The sequence below is a fragment of the Numida meleagris genome, chromosome 1, assembly GCF_002078875.1.
Source record: "Numida meleagris isolate 19003 breed g44 Domestic line chromosome 1, NumMel1.0, whole genome shotgun sequence".
NCBI lineage: Eukaryota > Metazoa > Chordata > Aves > Galliformes > Numididae > Numida > Numida meleagris.
In genome coordinates this window covers 12,092,307-12,115,189 of record NC_034409.1, presented here as the reverse complement: position 1 = coordinate 12,115,189, position 22,883 = coordinate 12,092,307, and the positions used below count along the sequence as shown (strand labels likewise).

The 22,883-nt window shown below is 39.9% G+C and overlaps 1 protein-coding gene and 1 long non-coding RNA gene across 12 annotated transcripts in view; one reads left to right on the top strand and one right to left on the bottom strand.

Moving 5' to 3' along the window:
- Positions 1 to 22,883, bottom strand: part of MAGI2 (membrane associated guanylate kinase, WW and PDZ domain containing 2) — a 735,464-nt gene that overhangs the window by 53,146 nt on the left and 659,435 nt on the right. For 7 of the 11 annotated variants that reach the window (XM_021384489.1, XM_021384488.1, XM_021384481.1 and 4 more), the window contains 5 exons: positions 22,036 to 22,127; positions 15,560 to 15,752; positions 14,575 to 14,661; positions 12,311 to 12,559; positions 918 to 1,103 (listed from right to left, as the gene is read on the bottom strand). In XM_021384489.1, coding sequence (XP_021240164.1) covers positions 918 to 1,103; positions 12,311 to 12,559; positions 14,575 to 14,661; positions 15,560 to 15,752; positions 22,036 to 22,127 — 807 coding nt within the window. The remainder of the gene's footprint in view (positions 1 to 917; positions 1,104 to 12,310; positions 12,560 to 14,574; positions 14,662 to 15,559; positions 15,753 to 22,035; positions 22,128 to 22,883) is intronic. The other 4 variants (XM_021384490.1, XM_021384491.1, XM_021384482.1 and 1 more) reach the window with 1 other exon arrangement.
- Positions 14,675 to 22,047, top strand: LOC110392335. Its single transcript, XR_002434314.1, has 3 exons — positions 14,675 to 14,814; positions 17,483 to 17,564; positions 21,993 to 22,047. It is a non-coding gene; the product is annotated as an uncharacterized LOC110392335 (long non-coding RNA).

The following is a 22,883-nucleotide window of genomic DNA, read 5'->3' as shown; positions in this document are numbered from 1 at the left end:
TTGTAGCTGCTCACAAAACTGATCCCTGGTGATCATACACCAATGTCTTTGCAGCTCTCCAGGGTGAATTCTGAGCTTGTGTGTTTATGTGTTCTCCCCATCACTGAGTTCATTTAGCAAAGTAGGTACATTCCCTCAGTGGCAATCCATGGCCAGTGTCAGGCTATTTCCTTGTCCATTTGCTGGATGCAGCAGCAGAAAGTGAGGGTCACTTAAGTAATTAAGTAACTGCATTACCTTGTGTATGTGACGTTCCTGGTTCTGACGGTGGTCAGACCATTAAACTAAAAAAAGCCCTGAAATCAACCTCAAAACCGAAGAAACCAACATCAAAGGACCTCCACTGATGAGTTCTGCAGTAATGATCAAAATAATGAATCTGTCCCCTTATCCTCACCTTACAAAGGAGATATTTTAAGGTTTCATGTCTTTCCTGCCTTGTGCTCTTATTCTCACACAAGTGGAGGAAACTACCAAATCTGAACTCTTCCTTCACATCACTTTGTCACAGGTAGCTGATATCGGAACATGCCTGGTGACAGCCATTGCAGTGCCTTGTCAGTCACTTTGCTGACTTAAAGGTTTGGTTTAAAGGGCATGAACTCAAAATCTAGCTCTCTTATAGGATGCTTTTCCATGTAAAAGACAATTCTTACAAAGGACATGAAAACTGAGTTGCTAGCACTCTGTTCTCTCTCAGGTTTCTCCAAGTTTCCTTTAAATATCTTTTTCATAGCAAGAAACCTTTTCAAGAATTCAGATATTATTCCAGCTGATTCTAAGGCTGTAATTTTGGTGTACTGTATGTTACAGCTGAGAATGTGAAACAAAAGGTGTTCTTTCAAGCAGTGACATAATTCAAGCTAATTGGAGGCTACTCAAAATTTTCTTCCTGTTTTTAAGGGCCATTGACTTACCCTCCTGAGGAATGATGCGAAGTGTTACACTGAGACCTGCATCTTTAATTAGCTTCACAATATCTGCATGAGGCATGTTAATGATAGACTGCCCATTCACAGCTAAGATCCGGTCTCCGACTTTAAGTTTTGCACAGCGATCAGCAGGACTTCCATCAATTATCCGCCCTATTTTATGGGGTACAGCTAGACAAGGAAGAATAGTCACAGTTAGCTTATGCAGCAGTAAGTGGTGGTGCTCACAAACAGAAGAGCTAAACTGAGCTGATTTGGGAGAAAGTTCCACCTGAATGAAAATATACTTTGTGCATAAAACATTTGTTCTTATACAATGTCATTCGTAATAAAACAATACAGATTTTGTTAAAAAATCAGAAACTAGATGTACATGGCATATACACACCAAGTCCATCATCAGTTTTATGGTTCAGCTAGTTTACAAACCAGGCACGTAACAAGATAATAAACAGATCAGAAGAAGAAGAAGGCATTAAAACACTGAAGGGGATAAATTTGCACAATAAGTAGTAGTCTTAAATTGTCTCCCAACTCTGAGTTTACAGAATCCTTTTGTCTGTATTTTGCAATAGAGGCTCTACAGACATAATTTATTTTATATACAAACAGATTTTATTCCTGAAAGTGCCCAGGGTTTACTAAATTGTTCTCCTCCTCCACACAAACATGTTAATTGATAAACAGAAATCATACTGAAGATTTATAGAGATGTGCAGTTTTCTAATTAGATGCATGCCAGCATGAATTTGCAGTTAATTATGAGTGTATAGACAAATTTACCACATCAAATAGAAGCACACAAACACGTACACATTCTTAAAACTGCACAGATCAACTTTGCTGCTCTTGCTCTTTGTGGTTTTCCATCTCCCTGTGTGCTCCATCTGTTCTCTTGTCCTGTCTTTTCCCTCATTTCCCACTAAATTTTCTAAATATACTGTAACTCCTTCTCCTGGTGTTTCTTCCTTATTCCCTCATTTTTAACTAAACGGATATGCTTTAGCTGACTTTTCCCATCTCTCCATCCAGGCCCCCCAAAGAATATGGTATTTTTCTTTCTACTATTTATAATTACGCTTATCACAATTACATTTGACTATTTATTCTACTAATATCATAAGTGTCTGAGCATTCCCCGCCAATCTCACACTTCAATCTTGGCAAACTTAGCCCAAAGCTGCTCTGCCTCGCTGTCCATCTCCAATTGGTGTTTAAATGCATTTTTTTCCCTTTAAAGTAATGCATCCTTAAAAATTCTAACATCTAAAGAGAACTTGGAAAAGAGAAAGCAAAAGATGAATCAACATTTCTTTGAGATATCTAGGCTGTCAATGTTATCATCAAACTAAGTACTAACAGGGAATATTTTCAGAATACTCCATCACTGCAAAATAAATTTCTCAGCCCTGCATAAGTATTTCCTGAAGGTGATGATGACAAACACAGACTGCACATCTCATGCAAAGTCACAATTTGCACTCAGTGGCTTTTTCTTCTAATAAGGATGAAAGTGTTGCTTACAGTGTTAAAAATTTACTTCCTGAGAACTAGAAATCTAAGTGAGTACTCTGAAGTGAAAGCCATAACCAGATCACACGCTTCTTACTATTATCATTCAGGCAAGAATGTAAATTAAATTACGACTTTAGTAAAACATTTAAAGCTATTTTACTTCAGAAATATCTTGCTGCTTAGGAAACAGGCAACTAGTTTATGTCACAGTGTCTGAGATCATTCTATACATTTAAATATACTAAATACCACTGGCCTCACTTTGTAAAAATCTTGGTTTTATTTTGCCCGTGATGCCTAGATTCCCCAACTAAGTAAAAGTGTAACGTGACAGTGAAACAATTTACATTCACAGAAAGCCCTTGACCAAATCAGTTCTTAAAGCACCTCTAAGAATCACTTAAGCTAGGACTGAACCATTGCTGTTGCCTTTATGCAATACAAGAGCTGTCTGAAATTATTCTGCCTGCACTACACATCAGTAGAGATCTGAAAATAAGGATGCCTAATATGAGTGAGCAAGAAATTGAGTAGGAAGAAAGGAGGAGAAATGTTATGCATGAGATGCCATAGATAAAATTCCCATGCTTGCCATTGCTAACCCTAAAGATGTTTTTGCCAGCGTAAATAACTTAAGTAGGGACATAAGTTCAGTAGCAAGCGAAGGAAGGGCAGGGAATCCTGTTAGTCTGCCAGCACAATTTTTGTTGGGCTTCTTGCACCTGATGAGTGAATAGAGCAGATGTCTGTGTGTTTGTGATTTCTGCTAAAACCAAAGCTGGAGGTGGGATGGCCACGACAGTCTGATTCAGCTTCAAATCCTGGGAAATTGAAAGGGAGGAAAAAGAGAAGGAACTTTTTTTCCCCCTATTTCTTCCTTCTAAGCCAAATGGCCTTTGCCTGCCTGATAAAGGTAATTAAATGTTCTGGTATCAGTTTGTCCTGCAGTACTATGAAAGAGAACAGTGCTCATGTCTATAAAGCACTTTGTTTTTTGAGGATTTAGTACTTCCCTTTTGAGGATATATTGGTCCAATATTGGTCCAGTGCATTGCCATATGATCTTGCTGCAGTAGAGAGTGGAAAGCTTTCACAGGACTCATGTCTCTATCAGAGTTTGCCAAGGAGACCATTGGAATGTTACATCATGGCTTCGTGGACAGATGCAGTGAATTACTATTGAAACCCACAGCAATTCATCAGAAGCTGGTTTCTGTGCATTTCTAGATAATATGAGGGGAACTTTGCCTCCTGGCTCCTTCTCTCCCACTACCATCCAAGTTAGCTTCTGGTCACTGCTTGCTCTCTCCAGTGGAGCTCTGCCTGAGCCTCCTCCTTAACCATAATACCATGGCCATCATGCTTTGCATAAGGAAGGGAAGAATTTATTTAAGTATTTATTTACATATGTGTGCTTCATGTGGGCTGCAGGTTATCTTATGCACAGGTTGTTTACAAAAATCTGACTACTACTATGTTAGAAAACTTTTAAGTTTTGAACAGTCTTTGGTGGCAGAATACGTACTGTGAACAGATAAGATGGAGATACTCATAGGGGATTAATTAGGTAAAAGCTAAGGAACAAAGGTAGACATGAGCTGTGAATTTCCATGATGGAGAATTTTTATCGTTCAGAACGGTCACATCTAAAACTGGCAGTTCTGAGTGGGCTGAGTGAAGTGACAGACAAGATCTCACAGAAAGATGCAATGCAATTATGCACATGGAGAAAAAATACCCATTGCTAAGATTAAGCAGAGATGGGCCCTAAATGAACTATTACTGCATAGAAGATTTTGTAATTAGTGTGTCTACTTTTCTAGAAAGAGCAGGCTGCCCGAGGAGGTGGTGGAGTCACCATCCCTGGAGGTGTTCAAGAAACACGCAGATGCGGCACTGAGGAACATGATTTAATGGACGTGGTGGAGATGGGTTGATGGTTGGACTTGGTGATCTTCTAAGTCTGATCATTGCTGATGGATCCAATATCCCTATCCTGAAAAACAAAGCACTAAACTGGGAAAGACTGAGAGAAAGACAGTGTGGAAGTCAGAAGCAAAAACCAGACTCTGTTCAAAAGAATTGTCCGTGAGCACAGTATCATTGATGAACTTAAACAAGAGATGGAGTAGCAATCTTCTGGCCTTCCAGAAGAACAAATGGATTCAAGAAGGGATTAGATGAATCCATAAGAGCTGGCTCCATTGCTGAGTAAATCAGTAACTTGTGTTTGTGAAAGGTGCCTGTGGAGGGTCCCTGTTGCTGCAGCCTTGTCCTGGGCCACCATGTGCAGCCAGGGGTAACGCGGAGCTGGTATGTCCCAGGTATCTCACTGGCATTGTCCATCATTGCAGTTCTGTTCTTAGGAAGCACACCCTGAGTGTGGCATTTCATTAGGGCTTTGTTAACACTTCAGATCTTTTATTTAATCACACCTTCACGGTTTTATTTTTATCTAAGCAGAGCAATTAATAATGTAACCTTTTAAAGGAAGTCCCAGATCACTTGACTGGTGATAAATGACTCCACTTGACCTTAAAAGATCTTACAAATTTATTCATACTTCTATTCAGATTTCACTATAAACTTTTCTCTGAATGTGTACAATCTGAACAGTGGCAGCATGTGCCTGGATTAGACTCTGCAGAGAATTTGATCCAATTATTAATAGCATATTAACAGCATTAAAGATTAGTAGGCTATACAGACACTTCGTTTTTTTTTTTTTTTAAAGCTATCATTCAAGCTAAGAGTGAGTACAGAAGGTAAGATGGCCTGCAATGCTGCAGGAACAGTTCCTAACAGTGTATCTCCAGATGAGATCTATTTTTTTTGCAGTGCACTTTACAAAAAAAATTGTGACTTTAGGGAGATTTCAATCCTGAGACCACCTAAGCTTCTAGGATTTCTGAGGCCATCAACCGCTCTTCCTAAATCTCCCTCAGATATTTAAAGTATTCGTGTTAGGAATCCAACCTGACACAGCGCTAGCACCTACCAGCTGATACTTTCCCAGAAAATGGTTAATTGTGCAATGCTCAGCCCTAAGCTCATAATCAAAAGAGAGCTTAAATTAAGTAATTATGAGGAAAAATGACTGAAAAGAATTCTTTGCATTCAGGAAGTGGAAAAGGTCTGCTTTCATTAAATAGCTGATAATTACAAATTCACATTTGTATATATATTAATATTTTTATTTCATCAAATTACCCACTTTCACTCTCCATGATCCAAATCATCATATTTTCCATGCCTTCATATCATAGAAAAGAAATTAGGAGGGTTTACTCCTGAAGGTCTGTATGCTTGGGTCACCTTTACACAAAGCCAGAGCAGCTGTTGAATACGAATACCTCTTTTAACACTGTTTATTTCAATTTTTTTTTTTTGCTCTTTTGCAAATAAAAATTATTTCCCCTCACTTGTGAGACTCTCATGGTAGAAATCGTAGATTCTAACAGGATGTTAACATCAAAAAATGATTTTCTTTTTTCATCTAGAATTTTCTTTATTCAATCTTTCTAGTTATAACTGCTGAGACTGTATCTTGTAAAGAGTAACTTTTGTGTTTTTCCTCTACAGAGTGTCTAAATGTCAAAAACGATCAGTTAAGGAGGAAAGAATTGAACCTCTATCTATTAAACTCTCTGGCAGTTAAATTCTCACAATCTTTTTTAATATTAATGGCTATAGATAATAAACCAAGCAAGTGAACCTTCCTGAGCCAGCTGTCCTTTTCAATGTAATACAGCTGATCACATGAATATTTACTATGTCCTCAATTCTCAAAAGGTACAAGAGTTTTCATTCAACCAGCAGGCTCCAACATATCAAGTTTTAATTGGAAGAATATATTAAATGTAAACATGTGTAATTTCATTGCTCATGAATAATCTGAAATTTGGGAAGCTTGAATACCATCGAGTTTCTGTCATTGCAAATTATAGAATCAAGATAAAATACATTCCTGAAATTTGTTTTTTGAGTTGCACTCATTTGGAGAAAAAAACCCAAACGAGAAAACAACTACCAGTGGCATGCTGCAAACCTACAGATGACAATAATTCCTTTTGTTTATAAGATTAATGAACCTATGACCTGAAACTTCCCTTTGTGTGCTGATACTCAGCATACTGACTTGCAAAGCATGATTTTGTCACTGGCCTAAGAAGCTGGGTGGGAAGGAGTGCACATAGATTAGAAGTCTGAAGACCTAATAAGAACTGGGCAGCAAAACATTGATATGCAAATTAGGTACCTAAAAAGGCTTGTCATCAAAGCAAAATGAACTCTGGCAAAACCTTAATTTCCTCTCTAAATCTGTGCTAAGTAAACTTACGCAGTTTGATCTTAGAAAACACATGAGCAGCCCAACTAGGTCCAAATGACCAATTCATGAACATACTGGAGGATAGGATTCATCTAGAGTGGGGACTGATGTGGTTAAGATCCTTCATGCTTTATTTTCCAAAAATATCAGATAGTCAATTGAGTGATTCATGCAGCAACGTGCCTTCAGTGATATAAAAAAATCTCTTTTATCTCTTGTTATTTTATTGTTACTAATTACAACTATAATTAGAATTAGTTCAATTGGAAAGGCCCTCCAAAGATCATCGAGTCCCACCGTTTGGCCACTTCAGGGCCCAGTAGAAGTTAAAGCTCATTAATGAGGGCATTATCCAAATGCCTCCTGAGCACTGATGGGCATGGGGCATCAACCACCTCTCTAGGAAGCCTGTTTGACCACCCTCATGGTAAATAATTTTTTCCTAATATGAAGTCTGAACCTCTCCTGGTGCATCTTTGTGTCATTCCCTTGTGTTCTACATTGTATCTATTGTTTTGAAAAAAATAATATGTGAAAAGATGTCTTTCAGCTCCAAACTATAATATCAATATAAAAAAACATAGAAGGTGCCTTTTTGAAGCTGAAGAGGCAGAAGAACAACTGAAACCTGAATATCAAAGCCAAGCAGAAATGAGAAACCTGACCTTCATCCATGAGTCCCAAGAACGTCCCACAGAAGACACGTTGCTTGTGTTTTCTCACTGCTCTGTTCCAAAGAGCTCCAAGCTCTATCCTATTTCCAAAGCTGTTTTCTTTTGAATTTGCAGGTTGGCCAGGGAAAATGGTGTCCTCAGGCACCTTCTTACTCAGGAAGAAGCATGGGTGAAATTGCAGGACAAATAACTGTCTCAGATCACACAGTTATCATTAATCAAGAAACCATTTTTTATCTCTAAACTGCAAGGAGCTCAAAGGAACTCGGGCTGAATGGGACTTATTTCAGAACTCTGTTTTCTGTAGTCAGTAGAGGCTTATCTTGGCTTTTTAGTTAAAACAGCATGTTCTGAGAAATGAGACAACCTTCTTTCATTAGGTTTTGCTTTATCATGTTTTCAAAATCCAGCAGTCACTGGCATAAGCAGTATAAAGGCAAATTAAAATCTGTATTTTCTGTTTTGTTAAACCAGAGTAAGAGCATAAAATGTATGTACAGACTTTTTTTTAAATTATTTGTTTACTGGTTACTTCTGAAATTTCAATTTGTTTTCACCTTGTAATTGTGCTAATTGCCAGTAACGTCTAGGGTAAAATACCTGGAAATATTGCCAGTCTTCACTGGCAGTTTCCAGTTAATGACATCTGCTTACAGTACATGATTCTTTTCTAAAGAAATTAGGGTGGTCAGAGATTTACAGGGGATCGCAAGTTCTCTCCCTAGAACCTGCATCAAAAACGAAGTAACGGGACAATGTGAAACTTGTAGGAACAAACATGTTCCATAAAGCTCAAGGACAAATTCACTGAGAGTTTTCCTTTCGGCATTTTACATGAGACTGCAAGTGCTTTTCTATAAGGATACAGATAGAGAACTTATCATGATAACCCAAAACGCTCCAAAAAGATAGAGTTTAAACCACGGATGACACACACTACTATGTATTCTTGTAAATGTCATGCAACAGTTAAATTATTGAAATTTCAGAGACTTCAGTTATAATGTGACATTCTATGTTGCCGTGTGAGGCAGTACCACCCCAGACACCATTGTACCTCCAAAGCCTCCCACAGTGCCTGTGGCAGGATGGCAGGGACTTGAGGGAGCTCTGCCTAGCAGAACCACATGTGTTGGTAATATTTTTCCTAGGAGAAGCATGAAAGTATTCCTCAAGGTGGGACTTCAGTTATAGGCTATCATTATTTAACTCGAGTCACTGAGGCCTCCATCAGAACCACAAAGCCTGGGAAGATGCTCATGGAGCCTCTGAGGCCAAAGTTGCTGGGATCCACGTCAAACTAAAAGTGAAAAACTAAGCTTTATAGCTTCCAGCCATTCAGCTGGGCATATGACCCTGAATATTTCACAGAAACCACTGGAGCTAACAAAATTTCGACAAACCATATAGCCTGCCTAGCAATAGAAAGCAAGGAGTAATGTCAAATTTAGGTGGCCCATCTGGAGAAGGAATGAGAGCCAAGGCACCCTTTAATCTTGGAACAGAATCTAAGGGAAAGCATGATAAACTGTTCTGAGGATAGTGGAAGTTAATCTTTTCTCTAGGAACAGGCCATGAACCTGGCCAGATGAATTTATTTCTTTATTCATTTGTTTAGATTTCTTAACACTGTGAGATCTTCTGGGCTCTGTACTAGGTAAAATGACTTGCTCCTGGATGCACCACTGTATGGGAACTGCTGAGTCATGGCCTGAACCACTGATTGAGCACCTGGAGAAAAGACCCAGTCAGCCCTGGGAGCACAGGTGAAGGCAATTCACTGTGTTACCGGAGGGCTGACTGCCACTGAGGAAGGATCTCTTTCTGGAAATCCCTCCTTGGTGGGAGCTTTTCCCTGCAAACCCAAAACCTTCTAATCTGGGTGAGCAATCTATTTTCCTTCTTTTGTTGCACCTTGCTATCGTGCTGGTCCTTCCACCTCTTTTGTAACACCTTTTCCATTGCATTGGTCCTTCTGATCGCTACAACCACTCTAATACAGTTCTTTACTTATGCACTTTATCTTCTTTTGCTAATATAACTCACTCAAATGAATCCTTCTTCTCTTTGACCTGAAGATGCTCCCAATGAGATGACTTTGAAGGCTGTGCTGTTCCTATCAGTATTTAGCACAATACAACATTATTTTTCTGATCTTTTTTGCCCATTTTGATTCTTTCAGAGTTGCCTCACAGTTGCTACATGAAAATTTAAATGTGTATGTTTAGGGTATGTCTGCATAGCAATGTTCTATGCTACATGGGAATACACAAGCTGGCAGTAAGTGGCTCTGAAACAAGATATGCTGTAACTATAGCACAACATTTGACCAAATTAAAACACTAATGTGAGAAGCAAGGTACAAGACATGATATAATAAAGAGCCATATTCTGATATTGGTATATATTTTGGATATTACCCTCCAGCTGTATTAGTATGCCTTCTGCCTCAGGCAGTGCATTTTGATCAAAGCATTTTTGGTTAATTCAGGCTGTAAGGGCCTCAGGAGGTCTAAATATCTGCTGCTGAGTTTGCTCCAGTTTACATTATTCAGTACCAAAGAGCCCAAAACTTGGATGTCATATTCTGGATGGAGTCTAATGAGTGCTGAGTAAAGGAAGATAATCATTAGCCCTCAATCTATTGGCTATGCTTCTGGTAATACAGCCCAAATTACTCTGCCCAAATAAATATTAGCGAAGGGAAACAAATCTCCCATAGAATTTAAAAGGCCAAAGATTTTTAGCCTGTTTTTATTACTGCTGACAGATTGTCATTTTCAGCTCATTTTTTTTTCCTGTTAAACTTTTGGTACAGAAATCACCTAGAAATAGTATTTTCTGTTCTGCCATTGCCTACAGTAAATGTCATTTTTAGGTTAATTGCTGTTCTTTTCAACTTTGGATTTGAGAGCTTCTTGGGATCACTGAAATCCAATGCAGTTATTATTTGAACAAATTTATTTGTCACTTGCACAGCCAACTGCCATGTTCAGTTACTACTGGAGGAGCTCAGCTACCGCTCAGCAGCAGCAGCTACTTGCCTGGGGAGTGGAGCAATCAGAAGGACCAACACAATGGGAAAGGCATTACAAAAGAGGTGGAAGGACCAGCATGATAGCAAGGTGCAACAAGGGAAGGGAAATAGATCACTCACCCGTATCAGAAGATTCTAGGCTTGCAGGGAAAGGCTTCCACCAAGGTGTGACACCTGTGTGAATTGGCCTCACCTGTGCTCCCAGGGCTGACTGGGTCTTTCCTCCAGGTGCTCAATCAGTGGTTCAGGCCATGACTCAGCAGTTCCCATACAGGGAGAAAGAAAGGCATACCACGATATGATGGAGGACAGGAGGAAAAGTGGGATCTTGATCCTGGATCTGTTGTGCTCCTTAGAGTATTCTAGTCACAGAACTTTTGCTTCGTTGGGCATTTTCTCTTCCTCTCTTTCCATCTCCCCCAACCACATATCTTATCTGTGGAATAATTTCCTGAAAAATTCATGACTAGCTTAACAGATTAATATGTATGTATCACAGAGCCCTTTACGGGTTTTTTTTCTACCTGGTCTTCTGCAAAGAACTTCCAATTGGCTATCATATTCAATAAAGTTAAAACTCAGAGTCCCAAGTGGCTAATTATCCATGGTTTTGTTACAATGTTTGTTCTAGCAATCATGGAATTTTGAAATTCAGCTGAGGTAATATGAAAAGGAACTCTTAGAATAACTGCATGGTCATGAAATACTGCGAAGAAGTTTTCTGAGATCATTTGCTGTTATAAGATATGGCTTTCCATATCTTGTATGCTGTCTTGTATGATTCTCTCTTCTGGAGGTAGAAAACTGCAGTGTGGCCCTAACGTTATTTTATTTCCTCAGAAATCAGTTTGGGCTAAAGAACAGATTCTTCCAAACATGTTTGGAATGCAGGGAAAGGATTGCATTAGGCTGTAACATGCACAATGACAAACATCCTCACTTACCTTGATTTTTCAGAAGTGGCCAGCACTCAAAGTTTCAGATGGATTTGGTGGGACATGTGCATCTCTCTCAAAATAAAGCTTTTTCTGCCCCCCCTCCCCCCAAGGGACTCCTCTCATCCAGTTAAACTGTAGGTTTCCAGTGCTATTTGAAACACTCAAGGGTGCTTCTGTGCCTGTAGCTACCGCTAGATACGGCTGTAGGTGCTCTGTCCCATCTGCCTGTGCTGTCCCTTGATGTACCTGGTGCATCTCAAATGGCACCAGAATCCTGTATCAAAGCAACAAAGTTGAAGCCCAGTAAACTTAAGTTTTCCAGATGGAAAGTGAGGTATAATCCTTCTGATTTGATTCTGCCACTGTACTTATCAGCCCCTGTACTCAGTGGTAACTTCTATGTTGTTTATGGTCCAGCCAATAAAAAAAACAACCTCTCCCTGCACCTTTATCTGACAAGTTTTCCCAAGTTCCAGTTTCTTCTGCAGTGCCCTAACTGGACAGGTGCAGTCATGATCTCAGCTTTTATTTCAATTTCCTGAACTTCATCTTGACTAAAAATAAATACACAAATGAATAAATAAATAAATACACCTGCATGCAAATTATTTGTTCACATATCCCTGGTGGTTACCTGTTGAGTGTCTCTTTGGGATAAAAGAACAGAAAAAAATCTACTTTGTGGGTGAATTTTGCTATAGTCTGACATCCAAATGTGTGCGTGAAGCAGTGCTCAGAGGTGAGAACAACCTTTGGGTTTGCTCAATACACCGTAGACAAACAGTGCAGCAATTAATTAGCAGGTGTCACGTTTTAATTACTTTTTTCTTTTTTAACTTGGGGCAAACCTGGAAAAACAAAGCTGAAAACCATGATTTACTTACTGATTGTGGACCCTGACTCGGGCCTGTTCAGGGAGCTGATGATAACAAAGCCGAACCCTTCGTTCTCCTTGCGGTGGATCACCACATCGCTGGTTTGCAGGCTGTGGGATGTGAAGCCCTCCGGGGGAGTCGCGTTGCTGCTGGAGACAGCGTGATTGCTGTTAGCATAAGTTGTGTAGTCACTTCTTGGAGAGCTGTGGTGCGTGGACACGGAGCCTGGGCTTCTGCCATTCTCTGGGCATGGCTCTCCTAAAATATAAGTCATGCCAGTGTTACAGTCTGACTTGCTCAGTGGATCTCAGTTTACAGTACATTTGCTAATGCAACATGAATACACTTGGCTGTCTGTGGCCCAGACTACTGCGAGTATTAAGCTGGGAGCTATAATAGATGCAGAGAGACAGGAATCTGCACGATTATGCAGAGAATTCAAGGGCAATCAGATAAAGCAAGCATGAATACTCAGTGTTAAGCTGTCTAACAGAAGGGAGAGGGAAGTAAAAACAGTGGCTATCTGGATGGCTAAATGTTAGCAAGAACCATTCCCTTGTCTGCTGGTGGATCTGTCATCAAGAGGAAAATGTGACCGTCTAATCCAATATAAAATTATTTGTGTTTGGATTAAAATAATTTAAACAACCAGCTAACATAGAGTAATTAGGATTAGCTGCATAATGTTCTTCTTACAAGTTGATTAGTATGCTCACAAGGCATTTATGGAACAGAGCAGTTATACAATGACAAATAATCAGAGTTTTTCTGTGGGTGTTGTCACAGAAGCAGTGCTCATTTAAAGGTTTGGAAATGCTCTTGTGTGATGAGTTGGAAAGGGCAGAAGGAATAGTGGCGTCCTTTATTGTTGTTTTATGGTAGAAAAAACAAGGAACAAGTTCAACCTTGTGGGATTAAACACTTTTTAGTATAAACATTTTACCAATTAGAAACAGTAAGGATGAAAAAAAAAAGAGTAATATTCTTTGCAGATCTAAGTTGTTTACACAGATCATTACATATTGAGTTTTAATACAGAACTTTTCAGATAATTGTAAGTAATATGTCTTCACAACGATGAGTGGCTCTGCTGAATGCACAGAGCTTATGCATGCACACACGCATCCTAGGAAGAAAACTCACAAAATAGACCTTCAGTGTGTATGTATTAATAAAATAAACATCATCCAAGGCCAGGCTGCTGTTTTCTCAGTCAGGTGTGTCCTTTAGTAGTCCTTGTGCAACTATGGAATAAAGTGATTAGAGAGAATAAGCAGGAAGAAAAACAAACAATTATTGTACTCCTGTGTTAGAATTGAAAATCTCCAAGAGTTATTGAACCAAATCTGCAACTAAATGCCATAGTTGGTGACAAGAGAGATCTCATTTTCTGGCTGTCATGTTTCAGAAAACTGAATGCTGTTTGTGTCAGTATGGCTGCAAGAGAAAGGAAATTATCTTACCCTGCAGAATGACCAAGAGCTGGCTTGGCCATAAATAAATGCAACTGATGACCATTAAGCGTAGGAAAACAAAGATAAAGGAGAAAAAGTTCAAACAGCTACTTGGTTGTTAACTCTGCAAAAGATATTCATCAGAAAAATTACATTTTGCTTCTGCCTGGGAAGAAATGACCTTGTAATCTGTGTTCTCCTAATCAAATTGTATTCCAGGCTGGCGAGAGTCTGTTACCAGCCTGGGAGAGGTCTGTGTGAGGAGGTGGTCTCAGGCTGGGTAATACATGGACATCAGCCGTCAGCCATCAGGGGAAGGCAGCCCCAGTGCTCTCTGCTCTATACAGCCACCTTGAATGCAATGTGCCCGAGGTGTTTGTACTTCATTTTTCAGTTATGCCCAAATCAGTCATTTTTAAAGTCTCCCACTAAGCTTCTGTTATAAAACACAAGATTAAATCTCTGTTCATCTACAGAAATGCTTAAATTTTAATGAGTTACACACAGTGCTCCCCAACGTGGCACTCTTGGGGCCCCAGGATAACTGCAGGTGTCTCACCAGTTTGCTCCATTTTCTGCGGCAGGAGACCGGAGTGTCTCAGACCCTCAACTTTAACACATACCCCTCTCTATCCCTACACAGAATCACAGAAAAAAGAATTGTAGGTGTTGGAAAGGACCTCTGGAAATCACCTAGCCCAACCCCCTGCTAAAGCATATTCCCTACAGTAGGTCGCACAGGAAAGTGTCCAGATGGGTCTTGAATATCTCCAGGCAGACCTGGGCAAGGAGCTGGCTTGCAAGCACCCGGTGCATTACCTTGGTTATTGGCCATTTTCCTAGTGCTGGGGGAGCTGCAGGGGGGCGTCGCGGCGGGTGGAGGGGGCCCTTTCTGGCTGCAGGCCTCTGCAGTTGGCAACAGAAGAAAGTCAGTCCCGAGGCAGCAAAATGGGGCCGCAACGGGGGGGCTGCAGGATGAGGGGTGCGTTGAGGTTGGCTTTGGAGCAGGGGAGTGGAGGGAAGCAGCTCAGGCAGTGACAGCAGTTCAAGGCACAGGAGGTGGGTGACAGGACAGGCCAGAGATGTGCTCATTTCTGGTGCCTCAGCAAATTGCACTAACCTCACCCATGTTGGAAACAACACACTTCTTTCCTTGGACAGGGAACAGCAGCAGCTTCTCCACTTTGACAGATGCTGCTGCACACTTTTCCAAGTTTGTATGTTTTTCAGTCTATTCTAAAGGTTTTATTTACTTCAGATCCTTCATATTGTTTTAGCTTTACTCTCTGAGAGCGTCTGCTTGAAAGGAGGAAGCGGCCCTGCTCCTAGCAGCCATTTCCTTCCTACAGAACGATTTCAGCCAGCTGACCTTGCGTTTGTGGCAAAACTCTCCAAGTGGCATCAGTGAGACCAGAAATGGGCTTTTAACACACACGAGAATGAAATGAGTCCTTGTTGTAAACTGTTTACAACACTGAGAATTTCTCTGGTTGCTTATTCACACAGTCAGCATTAACAGCTTTAATTCAATGTGAACATTTTGTCCCAAAAGCAGACAAGAGGAGACAGCACAGATCAGGACAGCACAGAACAAACCCAGAGCAATCATGGCACACTGGGGCCGCTTGTGAGACACCCACTTCTGCAGGAAGCAACACTCAGCATTAGCGCTTACATAGCAGAAACAAAGGACACATATTTACAACTATTTGTTCTTCAAATGATGGAAAACATTCACTTCAATTTGTCAGCACCTGCTCATGCTGATAGCAGTGAGCTGTTTTTCCCAGTCTCCTTCACTCACCCGTGGGTAGCACCTTTCTCCTCACAGTAAGATTCACCTGCCCATTTCGGGCAGCATTATGCATAAGATCAATCACATATCGGTGGGTTTTGCCGGCCACTGGAATCCCATCCACATACACCAGTTCATCTCCGGGATGGAGGCGACCGTCTCTGTCTGCTGAGCCCATTGCAATTACTGCTCCGATGAGGATCTAGGCAGCAAAGGAACAAAGCCCTGATACATATACACTGAACACACAGACATTTCCCCCACGAACAATACAGTGATTTTCCCTTTCTGTTGAAATTTAGTTTGTGACTTAGCAAGATCTGTGTGTGCCTGAAAGCCATGTTCCTGCTCTGTGGGTGTGACTGAAGATGCTTTCTTGCTTTTGGTGAGAAGGTGAAATCCTGATCTAAGGATTATCAACCTGCAATCTTCAAATTGAGACAATTCATCTGTAAGGGATGATGAGTTCATATAGCCTACATTTTGTAGAATATCTAAAAAGATTAATTTAATTTAAAGGTCCTGATGACTCCGAATTAGTTAGTCTGCATATTTCTTACTCGAGGCCCCTCATTGCTGCACTGTGTAAGCACCTGGAGTAATATATGTGACATGGTTTAGTGGGCATGGTGGGGATGGGTTGATGGTTGGGCTAGATGATTTTAGTGGTCTTTTCCAACATGATGATTCTATGATTCTATAATACAGTTGAGGTCAGTTCTGGAAATGGCCCCTTAACATAGACTTTGCTTTGGGACTCTTTAGGGGAAAAAAAAAAGTGCTATATCAAATATCACTACTCATAGGGAATAATTGCTCAGGTAGTAAATGATTAGCAAAATGAATAAATGTCAGCTTACTTTGTGCAGATGTTGTTTTCCCAAATCAATACTAAAATGTAATTTGTATGGGACATATAAGCTAGTAAAAAATCTGTTCAGAACCTTTAAATGACTTTCTCCACTTTCTATGCACATAAATTCACATAATTTATTGGAAGAAGATGTATATATTTTCCCCATGGAATATGTGGTAGAACAGTCAAGACTGATTCTAACAGATCTTGCTTTCTTTGAAAGAATATTGAAGCATTCAGAGAGCAAGTTCCAAATTTTCTTGTCTCCTGTTCAGTGCTAGAGTGAGCAGAGAATGATGGATGTGACATGCTGTATGACAATCTGCTTTAAATAATAAAAGATAAAAGCCATCTCGTATTGCTTTTCATGAAGAGCTGAAAAGGCTGACGTTGTAGTCACACAGGTGGTACTGTTTTTTGTGGTCTCAGCTGTGGAGTTGGAAGCACTCCAACAGAGTGTTTAAATGAAACTCCCCATGTGGACTCTGCAGAATTGTCCCGATTTTCTGTCCTGTCTTTGGCTCACTTTTGCTTAGAAAATGTAGCAAAGAGAGAACAAGATGTGGCATTTTCCTGCTTCCTGATGTTATAAGTGATACCAGGCTGAGTTCCCAGAGATCTTTCAGGTTCTCCATTCTCTTCTTCAAAAATCGAAAGAATATACCTCAAAGCTTTGGAAAATACTTTGTGCAAAATCCAGCTATGAAATATGCATTTATTCCTCTTCACTGGAGAAGAAATAATCTGTGCAAAGCCAAATTTAGCTGGATCTCCACAAAGTATCTTAAAACCTTTATATTTGTGTACCTTGTAGGAGTCAAAATTTTTCCCAATTATCTTGGGAAGCTTCTTTAGCTTGTAAGATTGTAGGGACTATCTTCCTCCTTTTGTATTATTGTACATTTGCAGTTTCTATATAATTGATTAAAGGCTGCCAAAATATTGAACAATTTGTGCATCTTTAAACTTTGAAGCAGCATAAAGGCAGCTCACAGCATCAGTATCTACTGCAAAATGCAAAAACTCCTTCCAGTTTTGACAAATCAAGTAATTACTTCTCTTTTCAATGTCCACAGTGGAATGTGATCGTGTTTCTGATCTATACAATGGAACCGACTCCTGGACAAAAGCATCAGAGTGCTACTTTGAACACTGCAGGTAGCTTGTTTGCCAAGATGATGGCCACCATATCTGTTATTGGGCATATTTAGAAGCAAGTATGACTTTATTGCCCTTTTTCATTTTCCATGTTTGCACTTTCTTCTTATCCACTATGTGCTCTCATTTCATGGCTAAGTAGTTTCCATAATAGCTATAAATTCTATAAGCAAAACACAAATTAAACAAAATATTTATCAGGATTATATTACTTGGTATGAGATTTTGAGGAAAAGGATGGTGACATTTATGGCAGTAAAGACTGCGTTGTAGAGAAAAAGGTAGTTTTCACTCATTATTTGAGATTAAGCATGCAAAATGATGGGATTAGGAAGACTGTAATAGAGCATAATCTGAAACTGAATCTTGGGTTTTACTGACTCATCCATGTTAATCTCTGTTTTGATATTGAGCTTCTTTGTGACACTTGCTAATTATTTGACTTTACATTTCAGTTTCTCTCAATATAAATATAATAAATTCACAGGCATGCAATAAAATCTATGAAAAAGACATCTAAGATGTCACACATCTCACCTAATTTTAAATGTCTGTGATGTCTAAATTCAAGATAATCTCCTGAACTCTAACCACTGCTAAAAATAGGAGCTCCAAAGGCATGGTCTGAATTACCCTAACATTTTGCTCCGTGGACTTCTGTTGTGTCTTACAAATGTCTCTTTCTTGGCACTGTGCATAACTCACATAACATCACTCTGAAAGTAATGCCTCCAGTTTATTTCCATGGAAACTACAACATATACAGGGAGCACAGTAAGACTGTTTGATAGAGCAAATTTTCTGCTACAAAAAACTATTTTTCAAGACAGTCACCACCATTAGCTGCGCATTTTTGACGGCGATGAATGAGAGCCTGCATGCCACGCTCATGAAAATCTGCACCAGCAAAGTTGCCCACTGTTGCTGTCACCACTGCTGAAACAAACCACCCACTACCTCACTGTGCTCACATCCACCATAAACGTTCAGCAATGGTCAATCAGTGTCAATGGGTGCAATTTTATCTGCATGGAGGAACTCAGTGACACACCTTTGCTTCATATGCACTTCCATGTCAGATGCCATTTTGTCAGACTCCCCTCTGCTGCCACAGGGCAACAAAATATAATGGAATACTGGTGGGAAGGTTCAATCTCTACTGCAGTACCTCTAGCATCTGCCTCTGATGTTGTGGACAACATAATAAAATAGGAGGCATTACTTTTGGAGCAGCCCACGTACATCTTGCAGGCATTTATGACATGAATCTCAGCCAGGCTGTGTTGAAAAGGAGAAACTCTTACTGTAATTATGTGCATGTTCCTGTGATTTTGAGTTCGAGCTGTATGAATGTATTCAAAGTACATCCCCATTTTGGGACAGGAATTTGTAGCTTCAGCAAAGTTCCAGTTTATGTATATTTGCAGCTCTTCAGTGATATTATTCCCTCTAACTGAGTCATTATCTATAACTTGTCAGGCCATAGGGAGATGCGATAAATACCTTTGGTGGCTCAATCTGATGAGATTTGAGAGTTGATTGGAACTGCACAAGCCACAGTCATGATGTTTGAGATACCTTTGTAACCATAAGTCTTTCTTTTGGAAAGCATCTTTATGCTTACAAACATGGAAAGTGGACTACTCCAGCAGCACCTCCTTGTAAGGGGCTGAGTAGCTGGTGTAACTAGAAGCAAACTATGTTACAGTCCCTCTGTAGTGTCAGTATTATTGTTTTGAAAAATTTTATGTGGATTCTGCTTCTTCGAGAAACTTACTGCCTTATGCTGAAAAATCCATACTCCTTTTGAGGAACCAAACCACAAAGACTAAAGCAACGAAAGCTTCTTTTTGTTCTGTGTTACCTGACTGCATAGCAGGAGAGCTGAAACAAGCATTTCAAAGCATCTCAGTTCTTGTTGCATAGGAAATGCAGGGTTTGGAGCACAGGCAGAAGCTGCCTGTCCTTTTCTGGAGGTGAAAGGAATAGGAGGCTGCGGGTGGGCTGTCCGTGGGGGAGCAGGGAAGCAGTGGAGGTGAGCAAACAGAGTTAAGAGCTCTTGTATTTGGAGCACAAATGAGATGGAAACTTTTTTCTTTTTGAAGTGGAGCATGTCTGTCTTCTTTATTAGGGATGAATGTGGGCAGTGAAACGGGTGGATGGGTACAAAGGGAGTGAGAGCTAAGATGTTCAGCACTGCACCACCTAACTAAGGTACCTTTCTGCCTCGTAGAGTCCTCAGCCTCAAACTAGGTTGTCCCTCATTCCTGGGAGCTTTGAGAAATGGTTTGTGGGGAGGCATAAATCCTGTTAGATTGATGCATCTGGGGTAAAATGCTTTTGTGTTTGCAAGCCCTGAAATAGAGGGGTCTGCTTTGAAGCTAAGTGCAGGCTGAGAGCAATTGTGCAGTTGGACAGAGAAGCATCTTAGGAGGTGATACACGGAAGGCAGCATTTCAGTCCTGCTCTTCAAAAATAGCAAGTGCTTATCTCTGCACGTGGTATCCAGCTATGAGCATTTGTTTTACTTCAGACTGTGAAGCCAGGACAGTCCTTTGCTGAAAAGAAATTTGAAAGAGCTGCTTCCTCTGTGACAGTTCACTGCATAATGCCTATGGCTGGGGGGCAAAGGACTCCTTTCAGAATTCCCACTCTGCTGGGTTTTTGAGCTGAGACATAAATTCACGTCTCTCACAACTCATGCAAGTATTCCTAGCGGTTAGAGTACTAGATATTCTAAATCAGTTCTCTCTCCCTCCTTTAGGTGGAAATCATTCCTTTTTATATAAATGATCATTTTCTAGACAAGGCATTTGAGCTGCACTTTTCCCCTTGAGAATGTCATAAACCTCCAAACTGCAGAGCCAAACACACTCCCAGTGACTACTTAATTATCCATTTGTAATGAAAAAAGCATTGAAGGAGAAATCAAGAGAGACTTGCACAGAATACTCGAGCAGCTCTGTAGCCAGGGGTACTTTCCCAAGAGGTGGGAGTTGCCATCAGGTACTACTGTCCAAAGCAGGTAGAGATTTCCAGATCTTCCACAGGTGCCAGTTCTTTGCAGGATAAAACAGACTGTTTCCTCTGCCACCTAAGAGATTTCCTTTTTGGCTATGTTCAGTGGGCAAGCCTAAAGAATGCACACTGACTGGGCCATACAGAGAGGATGGGGAAGATGCTTAGGAGAATGTGAGGACAGTGTCTCCATGGCCTTGTTTTTGGCACACTGAGACAAGATGCATGGTTAGAGAGATGCCAGAGTGACATCAGGCACACTTGCCAGTGTTGGCAATGAAAGTGTCATTTTGATACTGAAGTCCTTCTGTATAACCACACCTTGGTTAGCTTCGGAAATCCATTCCAAGTCTAAAATAGAATCTCTGTGTATCAATCTGCACTTTGTGAAGTATCTTTTCTAGAATACAGTGCATTTGTTTCATTTTACAGGAGGCATCAGTAAACTATTATATTTGATACATTTGGTACTTTGATAGATGTTGACAACTTTAGCATAGAGGATTTTCTGTGTTTCTTAGGACCATGTGTTAGTTAGTGCTAACGCCTGAATGACAATTTTATTTTTTCTGTAAGAATCTGAATACAGAATATATAAACCTATCAGTTAGTTATACCTTTTCTTGGAAATGGTTCACAGTGGTAACACAAAACTCAGGCTATACATAAGGCTGTGATAATAAAACATTATCAGTACAGATCTGGGATTAGTCCTCACTAACAAACCACTTATATCATTATTGTGTTATATCATCATAGTTATTCTGAAGAAGTACTAATTCTGCCTTCCCTCCTAAAATTACTTTATTCACATACACATCTGTTTTGCCAAAATACATACTCATTTCTTTTTAAAATTGTATATTTTTTATATCTACTTTCACCTGTGATGAATCTAAGTGGGCTTTGCCTGATATTTTAGTTAAGGGAGTGTTTACTTCCTAACAGTATAAAGCGAAAATTGTTACGCTGGATGTTTCACATGATGATGTTATCTACCCTGGAGCATGGACTACAGCTCCCAGGAGGGGCCTTTTGTGTTTCTGGAAATAAACAGCATTATCAATAGTATCTTTCAATCTTATATATATATGTAGAATGCCTACATTGTACACAGTTAGGCACAGTCTTAGACGGGAAGACATTTTAAATTTGTCTTTTAAAGTCTTTTGCGTAAAGTTAAAACAGTCTTGGAAAGGCAGGATGGAAAGTGAAGTGTTGAGTGATGCATTGTGTCAAACCTGGTGATTGTAGTTTAATTTACTGTGACATTTTTCAGATGTTGACAACCTGAGAGCCCTATCTTTTTCTACAGATGAACAAAAAAATATTGTACCATAGCTGTAACATAGTGTTCATCTGGGTTCAGTTTGTATTGTTACTATGCATTATTTTTTTTCTTTTACACAGAATTTAGACACGTAGCAAGGAAAGTCAGGAAGAAATAACTCACAGGCTGTCCAGGCTCATCTCCTCCGAGGATCCTGAAGCCAAAACCAGACTCCATTCTCCGAAGGTGAACATCCAACTCCTTGTAATCGGGACCTGGTTTAAAGGGAAATCCCACTGAGTAAATCATTTTGTTTTTTTCCTGGAGAATTTCCACCATCTTCCCTCCCCTTTTGTGTTCACTGCACATGACTAATGGCAACCTGGTTAGAGCTGGTGGAAACAAATGGGACACAATACGTTTTTCACAGACAAGGAAGAGACACTCGAAAATGTAGGTGCCCTACAGAATGATTATGTTCAATACAATACACTGAACCCAAGCTACAACACATTCACAGGTGAACAGTACTGGAAAAGTCTTTCCAAAATAGATGTTATAAAGGTGCCTTCTTCCTAAGACTGACTGCATAATATTTTTTTGTTCAGCCACCTCTGGCATTTAATCTGTGTTTTCCTTGCAGTTTGTTAAAACCTAGAGAAAATAAACTGAAATGGGAGATAAAGACACACAGAAAAATTATCAGTCCAACTTACAAAAGATGAATAATAATTTCAGACCATTTTAGTTCCCCACACACAGAAACCAGTATGTCTTTTTATATAATGCAGCTTTTAAGTACTCCACTTTCAGGTATTATCTTCAATAAAGAATTTTGATGAAAGCTATCATTATAAGCTTCTGAGTCTAAAGGTTTAAATTGAAAACTAACATCATTTACTTGAACTCCATAATGCTACTCAATTAAGGTCTCAGCAGCTTTATGAATCATTAAAATTGTGCTTCCATATGCCTGCATAACATGCCTGTAAACATATGTTCTGCCCTGCAATGTCTCAGTTCAGGAATGT